This window comes from Mercenaria mercenaria, unplaced genomic scaffold (assembly GCF_021730395.1).
Source record: "Mercenaria mercenaria strain notata unplaced genomic scaffold, MADL_Memer_1 contig_3325, whole genome shotgun sequence".
Taxonomy (NCBI): domain Eukaryota; kingdom Metazoa; phylum Mollusca; class Bivalvia; order Venerida; family Veneridae; genus Mercenaria; species Mercenaria mercenaria.
The window spans coordinates 50,847-58,975 of record NW_026461452.1 but is presented as its reverse complement, the minus strand read 5'-3'; the positions used below and the strand labels follow the sequence as shown (position 1 = coordinate 58,975).

General features: G+C 36.3%; 1 protein-coding gene across 1 annotated transcript; it reads right to left on the bottom strand.

Annotated features, from left to right (window-relative positions):
- Positions 1-319: 319 nt before the first annotated feature.
- Positions 320-3,682, bottom strand: LOC128552955 (uncharacterized). Its single transcript, XM_053534047.1, has 4 exons — positions 3,213-3,682; positions 2,219-2,305; positions 1,923-2,058; positions 320-1,396 (listed from the first exon to the last, which is right to left on the bottom strand). The coding sequence occupies exons 1-4, from the start codon at positions 3,661-3,663 to the stop codon at positions 1,162-1,164; spliced, it is 909 nt and encodes a 302-aa protein (XP_053390022.1). The 5' UTR covers positions 3,664-3,682; the 3' UTR covers positions 320-1,161.
- Positions 3,683-8,129: the final 4,447 nt, after the last annotated feature.

The window sequence follows — 8,129 nt, the reverse complement described above, 5'->3', positions numbered from 1 at the left end:
ATCCTTAGAGTAACCAGATAAGGGAAAATGTTACTGTAACGTTATAAAACTGAGTCAATGGGTCTAAGCCGGACTCGAGCGTCTGGGAAGGGAAAGGGTAATGTTATTTAACGGAGTCAAGGGGCTGATTCGGAAAATGATTACTGTAACATTCTAAACCGGAGTCGAGGGTTAGAGACCGGAAAAGGTTACGGTAAGGAAACAAAACAAGGGTCGAGGGGCTGATGCATTAAGAAGATTACCGTGAGCTTATAGACTGATACGGGGAAAAGATTACTGTAAGGTTATGAAAAAGAATCCAACATTGGACAGCTTTGTTTCTATTTTTTATTCTTACATGTATATTAATTTTAAGCACACATCACGAAACGTTGCAGACAACATATACCTGATATAGATTACAGCAATCATGTCCAATATATTTATATATATACACTGATAAATGATACAATATTTAAGTCAATACTAATTGGGAAATAAAATTTCCAAAACCTCACACCCCAAAAAGCACATATATCTACATACACTTCACACTATCTACGTTATTCACTTGTTTCACGAGTTTTATTTTCGTAGCGTCCCATATCTCCAACCTTCTGTTAAGATTACCTGCCTTATGCACGTATATTGTCTCCGCCAGGTTTATGTTTGCACATATTTCAAATTGTCTTTCCCCCCAAATGCCACAGTACTCTGACATGGTCTACCTCATCACACGCTGTCATGCCCAGCTTGAACTCTTTCAGGTCAGCTCTCTCATTTCTACCTTACGTTACACGTAACATGCTATCTGCTTTTATTTCACATTCTCACTATCTACTAGGAAATTTCCTAGGGGTGTTTAAATATTTTCTTCTACTGATCATGGCATGCACTTCTGAAGAGGGATGTGACAGTAAACGATAGACAGAGCTTAAAAATCTTACATGTAAATTGAACTAGCAAGGGCGTGTGTTTTCTCTGAAGTTGCTGCCACATGCGTATCATTTATAATGTGAAGATTTTATGGAAGGAATTTTGAAAAAAAAATCTGACTTGAACCCTCCATGATCGTTCCGTAATATGAGTGAAAATGAAACTGATATCTGTTATGTATTTCGAGTTGTACAATTCAGTCTTTTGATGTAAATCATAAAGGAATGCTTAAGGAGCTTCATATTTTCATTTTACGGCCATTTCGGATTTGTTCTCAGACTGCACGGGATTCACGTTATGCAGTTTATTATCGCCGTAGCAATCACTCTGTACGTCTTTCCTGCTACCGTTTTCTGTATCTTTACTAGTGTCGTTTTTTTCTTCGATACTGTCTCCAGTTTTCTCTTTCTGTGTGGTAATACTCGTTGCACTAGAGCCAGAGCTTGTTGACAATAAATGTGTTGCTGCGGAATCAGAAGAACTGAAAATAAATCCGAATACCCGGTATATGCCAAATTTACCAATACCGGCTATGAGATACTTCGAGAATCTGAATGTAGGCCAATACCGAGTGACTATGGACTGCTTCAGAAATCCGAATATATAGCAGAAAGGGGTGACTATGGGATGATTTGAGAATCCGAATATGCCAATACCAGGTGACTATGAGATGATTTGAGAATCCGAATATGCCAATACCAGGTGACTATGAGATGATTTGAGAATCCGAATATGCCAATACCAGGTGACTATGAGATGCATGCTTCAATTTTTTTTTCAAATTGTTTGGTGACTGATTGCTTCTTGCTTTGCAGCACTTATGATTATTGATTTTCAATGGAGTAAAATTATGCTTACTACTTGTTGTTTAAAATGCTATGAAATAAATGTAGAAATATTAAGCTTTTGTTGAAACTTCTAAAAATAATAGTAGATCTACGCTGTAGCCAGCTAAAATTGTGTGTATAAAAAAGAAATTGCAAACGATCTCGCTCCGTAAAATATACCTTAAAGATTGCGATTCATCGCTGTTTCTTTGAACACATTTTTCACATCTACGTCTATACAACCAAATTAGGACAAATATTCCTGTTAGCAATACCACGTCGAAACACACAGATGCTACCAGTCCAGCTGTTAAATCTGTAATATATATAAGACATCTTTTTTGTTCCGTTGGCATTGAAAAGATAGGGAGCGGTATGGTGATTAAGCTTTCAAATGTCTTCGATTTTTGAGATCAAACTAAGTCAGTTCTCAGTTTATGCGAGTTTATCTTGTTGAAATTTGGTATTTTACCTACCTTTGTTTACTTTTTCAAGCACGGACTTTTCTTGTTCAAGGTTCTGTATTTTTGTATTTGCCGTTCTCAGCTCTTTCGTAATCAAATCTGAAAGATAATTTGTTACAGTATTTATTTAAATAATACATGTTCGACAAAACGAAATAAACAAGACGATCGAGTGCGACAATTTTTCTTGAACAAATCTTGATAGTGTTGTTATATTTCTGGTCCTCATGTAGCTTTTTAAATATCTGTATGTTCAGAGTTCCACTAGAAGGGACGGGAAAAGTGACGTGAGGGGTGTTGCATATTTCTTTACCTCTCTTGAACAGATGCGGTTAAACCGAGTCTGCAGTTTGTTTGCTTGGATCTTTTTAGAGATTTACTTATCAATTTATGTAGGCCTACTGAGTATAAATTATGACCTTTGAAATGAGCGTGGGGTAAGGGAGGTAAAAATAAAGCCCATGCTATGAAACTGTTAAAAGGTTTTACACAAAAGCACTCCTGCATTTATTTTAAGTGTCCCAATTGAAAATTGTAGAGCAAAGTAGAATTATTTGCACCTTGAACCCAGCACACGTTTAACATAATTAGGTAGGTCAAGGACATACTGCATTTTACAGTTCAGTTTTCTTAGGCTTATAGTCTTTGACCAGCATAGACTGCATATCAAGAATTAATATAAATCTTTAAAAACCTATTAATTAACCGCGACAATTTGACAGAAGGATTCTTGAAGAGTAATTTTATTATTTGTTTTAGGTTTAACGCCGTTTTCCAACTGTATTTCAGTTATGTAACGGCGGGCAGTTAACCTAACCAATGTTCCTGGATTCTGTACCAGTACGAACATGTTCTCCGCAAGTAACTGCCAACTTCTCCACATTAATCAGCGGTGGAGGACGAATGATTTTAGACACAATACGCCTCGCCCAGGGCTCTCTGCGCTCTCCCTATTGAGCTAAGCGGGCGGGCTTTATCTTTATTCCGGTTGAAGAAATGTTCTTACCCCTGCAATAAAGATGGCAGCCATTTTGTTGGTCTGCGGTACCACAAGTTCCTTCAAACTGTTCACACGGTATGCAATAAGAATCTGTCTGAGTCAAAACGAGTGGTGGAGATATACAAACAGTGTAACCTTTATTACATATATCCTGTCCGCATGCAAATGTTTCAGCTTTAATGGGAGAAAGTCCATAGGAAAAGAACGCGAAAATCACGAGCGCACTTGCAGCAAAATAACTGATTTTTAAATGTCGATCTGAATTTTTACGCCCATCCATTTTGAGATCTTTTGGTTTTGAACACGCCTTTTTGTATTTTTCCTTTACTTCTAATGAAATAATCAGAAGGTAACCGTAACGCATACACGTAATTGGATTTTCCAAGTGGATATTTTCCCTGTGATACTGATAACAGCAGGTAACCGTAAAGCAGATCGACGTAATTGGATTTTCCATGTGGATTTTCCATTACGTCAGATACTATGTGATCCGGTACCTGTGCGTTTTCATTTGCATGATAAGGGTTAGATTCACTATCATCTAGTAGTATGTCATAAACTAATGCCGAATTTGTTTTAGCGATCAAAAGTAATTTTTAACTGAAGGTAGCATTTATACTTTTTAGGTTACTATTTAACTGAAGTAGATTTAGTTACACTTTTATAACAAGAAAGTACACTTGGAACATCTGGATCATATTGAAGACAATGCCAAGATTTGAAGGAAACCTTTTCACCTCGGCATTATAACCTGTCATTTTTTTATCAAATAAGTTATTAAAATGTAAGACGCTGCGTTTATGTAAACAAATTTTGTTTATCGTAGATTTTGTCTGAACAGAAGATGTTAACCCCGACGAATGTCTTTATAAACCTGGCAGGAGAAGTTAACCGTCACTTGTGGAGAAGAAGTTGTTTAACCCTTACCCTGCTAAATTTCTATAATGAATTTGTCTATCTTTCAATGTGGACAGTACCATTAACTGTTAAAAGGGGTGCATACCAAAAAGATACTGACTGAATGGCGAACAGTGCAGATCATGATCAGACTGCACGGATGTGCAAGCTGATCTTGACCTGCACTGGCCGCAAAGGCAGAATAAATCGTGTCCAACATGATAAACACTTTATGATTGAAATTAGGCGAATATTTACATATGATATACCAGGAAGTGATAAATAAACTTATAAAAAAAACTTCAAGTATTAAATGCGTACTGATATATATCACACATAAATTTTATCGGAAGTTTATTAGGGATTTCCAGGGTAAAAGTAGGTTAACACTTATATTTACCTATATTGATCATGCAACAATTACGTAACTACTGCAGGGATTTCCAGGGTTAAAGTAGATTAACAGATTAACACATAAATATTTACCTATAATCATGTAACCATTACGTACCTACTGCAATAAAGTCATATTTTATCATTAGGCCACACCAAGTTGATTTCTTGGACATGGGACATCGGATGTTTTCAAAAGAAAAAAAAAAAAAAAAAAAAAAAAGCGTGCGAGCGAAATAAAAATAAATATATATATTTTTAGCTCACCTGAGCACGAACTGCTCAAGTTGAGCTTTTGTGATCGCCCTGTGTCCGTCGTTCGTCCGTCCGTCCGTCGTCAACAATTTGACTGTTAACACTCTAGAGCTCACAATTTTGGCCTAATCTTAATGAAACTTGGTCAGAATGTTACCCTCAATAAAATCTTGAACGAGTTCGATATTGGGTTATCTGGGGTCAAAAACTAGGTCACCAGATCAAATCAAAGGAAAAGCTTGTGAACACTCTAGAGGTCACAATTTTAGTTTAATCTTAATGAAACTTGGTCAGAATGTTACCCTCAATAAAATCTTGGACGAGTTTGATATTTGGTTATCTGGGGTCAAAAACTAGGTCACCAGGTCAAATCAAAGGAAAAGCTTGTGAACACTCTAAAGGTCACAATTTTAGTTTAATCTTAATGAAACTTGGTCAGAATGTTACCCTCAATAAAATCTTGGACGAGTTTGATATTTGGTTATCTGGGGTCAAAAACTAGGTCACCAGGTCAAATCAAAGGAAAAGCTTGTTAACAGTCTAGAGATCACAATTTTAGCCCAATCTTAATGAAACTTGGTCAGAATGTTACCCTCATTAAAATCTTAAATGAGTTTGATATTGGATCATCTGGGGTCAAAAACTAGGTCACCGGGTCAAATCAAAGAAAAAGCTTGTTAACACTCTAGGGGTCACAATTTTAAACCAATCTTAATGACACTTGGTCAGAATGTTACCCTCAATAAATTCATAAAACGACTTTGATACTGGTTCATTTGGGCTCAAAAACTAGGTCACCGGGTCAAATCAAAGGAAAGGCTTGTTAACACTGTAGAGGCCACATTTATGACTATCTCTTTATAAAACTTGGTCAGAATGTTAATCATGATGATCTCAAAGTCCAGATTGAATCTGGATTATGTAGGATCAAAAACTAGGTCACCAGGTCAAAGCAAAGGAAAAGCTAGTTAACACTCTAGATGCCACATTTATGACCATATCTTAATGAAACTTGGCCAGAATGTTAATCTTGAAGATCTATAGGTCAGTTTCAAATCTGGGTCAGGTGGGATCAAAAACTAGGTCACTGGGTCAAATCAAAGGAAATGCTTGTTAACACTCTAGGGGCCACATTTATGACTGTATCTTCATGAAACTTAGTCAGAATATTAATCTTAATGATCTTAAGGTCAGGTTCGAATCTGGGTCATGTGGGGTCAAAAACTAGGTCACCGGGTCAAATCAAAGGAAAAGTTAGTTAACACTTAAGAGGCCTTATTTATGACCATATCTTAATGAAACTATCTTGATGATCTTTAGGTCAGTAGGTCAGGTGAGCGATACAGGGCCTTCATGGCCCTCTTGTTTTATTTTACCTATATTTGGAGCGGGCGAGGAGCGGTTTGAAAAGAAAAAAAAACCGTACTTGTCACAAGAAACCACAAGCACTGCCAAAAAAGGCTTGAAAATACATAAAAGAACCAAAGATATTGAAGGTTTAATGACAAACTGCCCCCAAAATACATGGCAGCCACTCAACACCTGACTCCATAATATCATTATGTTTATCGGGACGCGCTACATTGTAATATTTACAAGCACTGCGAGATGTAAATAAGCTGAAATAATAGCAGGCGGATACAAGAAAATCTGGCAGTTTATCCATATTTCTAGAGAATAGAGTCCCGAGTTCTTTATTAATAGTACGTCTAGTGTATAGAACTAAAGTGTTGGCTTAGTTTGTATCCTAGGCAAACCAGTGCACTAGTCACATAAACAAAGGGTTTCTCCTTGGATTTTATCTCAATACATAAGAATAAGAAAGCTGTTACTCATGTACTGTATAACAGAAATCATTATAATATATGGAAAAACACTACAATCACCTCACCAGAACATTAGGTACCCGTGATCTATATATTATAGTGTCTGTCAAGTTTCAGTGCAATTTTGTCAGATGCCAGAAAATCCATCATCCACTAATGGCCCAGTTCACTTGTAAATTCAATGACTAATTTTTGCAGTTTCTGTTGTTCTTTTGTTTTAACATGTTACTTTGGCAGAAAAGGAAAGACATACTTTTGATGCTGCAAGTCATAACAATAAATGCAATACTTTCTTTTTGATAAATATATCCGATGATATACCCATTAAACAAATCAGAAAAAATAAGATCTAAAACCAGTAACATGATATTCTTGTATTTCAACTCTACTTGAAAATAATATAACTTTAAACTTAAATGCATGTTTTTTAGCTCACCTGAGCACGAAGTGAGCTTTTGTGATCGCCCGGTGTCCGTCGTCCGTCGTCGTCAACAATTTGACTGTTAACACTTTAGAGGTCACATTTTTGACCCAATCTTAATGAAACTTTGTCAGATTGTTACCCTCAAAAGTCTTGGACGAGTTTGATATTGGGTCATCTGGGGTCAAAAACTAGGTCACCGGGTCAAATCAAAAGAAAAGCTGGTTAACACTGTACGGGCGACATTTATGACCATATCTTAATGAAACTTGGCGAGAACGTTAATCTTGATGATCTATAGGCCAAGTTCAAATCTGGGTCAGTAAGGGTAAAAAATTAGGTCATTAGGTCAAATCAAAGGTAAAGCTTGTGAACACTCTAGAGGCCACATTTATGACTGTATCTTCATGAAACTTAGTTAGAATGTTAATCTTGATGATCTTTAGATCAAGTTCCAGTCTTGGTTATGTAGGGTCAAAAACTAGGTCACCAGGTCATATCAAAGGAAAAGCTAGTTAACAATTTAGAGGCCACATTTATAACCATATCTTAATGAAACTTGGTCCGAATGTTAATCTTGATGATCTTTAGGTCAGTAGGTCAGGTGGGCGATAAAGGGCCTTCATGGTCCTCTTGTTTTGAATTGCTCTTTAGGACTCTTTTGCCCTAATATAATTAAGTTCCATGTGGGCCAGAAAATTGTTTCATTCTAATAGCCGATAGAAGCAATATACTGTAACTATTTCTTAAAATCAAAGTTATATCAACAATAGTCTATTTCTTACAAGTTATGAGGGTAAACAGCAGGACAAGCATAAATTATTTTATGTCTCTGGCTCTACATAACTTTTCGAATAGATGAATGTGCGGATGTCAAAAGCTTCAACCCTAAATAAATTCAAAAGCATGTATTTTACAAATGTTAGATTGTATTACACAAACATATGCATGTAGTTCCATTGCCCTTGCTATAAGTGTCCTAAATGCACAAATAGACTAGACAACAGACTTGTTTAATTTTTATCACATGTTTTACCCATTTTTGGTCTCAAGGTAAGCTATGCACATCGTTGATTCATGGACTGGGTAGGTAAGAGAACTTAACTCTTCTCATATGTATAAAAGGTATTA

Bases quoted from the DNA above. Each gene is read 5' to 3' on its own strand.
- LOC128552955 (XM_053534047.1), bottom strand. From the start codon at position 3,663: ATGGAAAATCCAATTACGTCGATCTGCTTTACGGTTACCTGCTGTTAT. The intron at 2,306-3,212 runs GTAAGAACATTT...ATTATCTTTCAG, and splicing joins CTGCCATCTTTATTGCAGGG to ATTTGATTACGAAAGAGCTG. The intron at 1,397-1,922 runs GTATATTTTACG...ATTTATTTTCAG, and splicing joins GATGAATCGCAATCTTTAAG to TTCTTCTGATTCCGCAGCAA.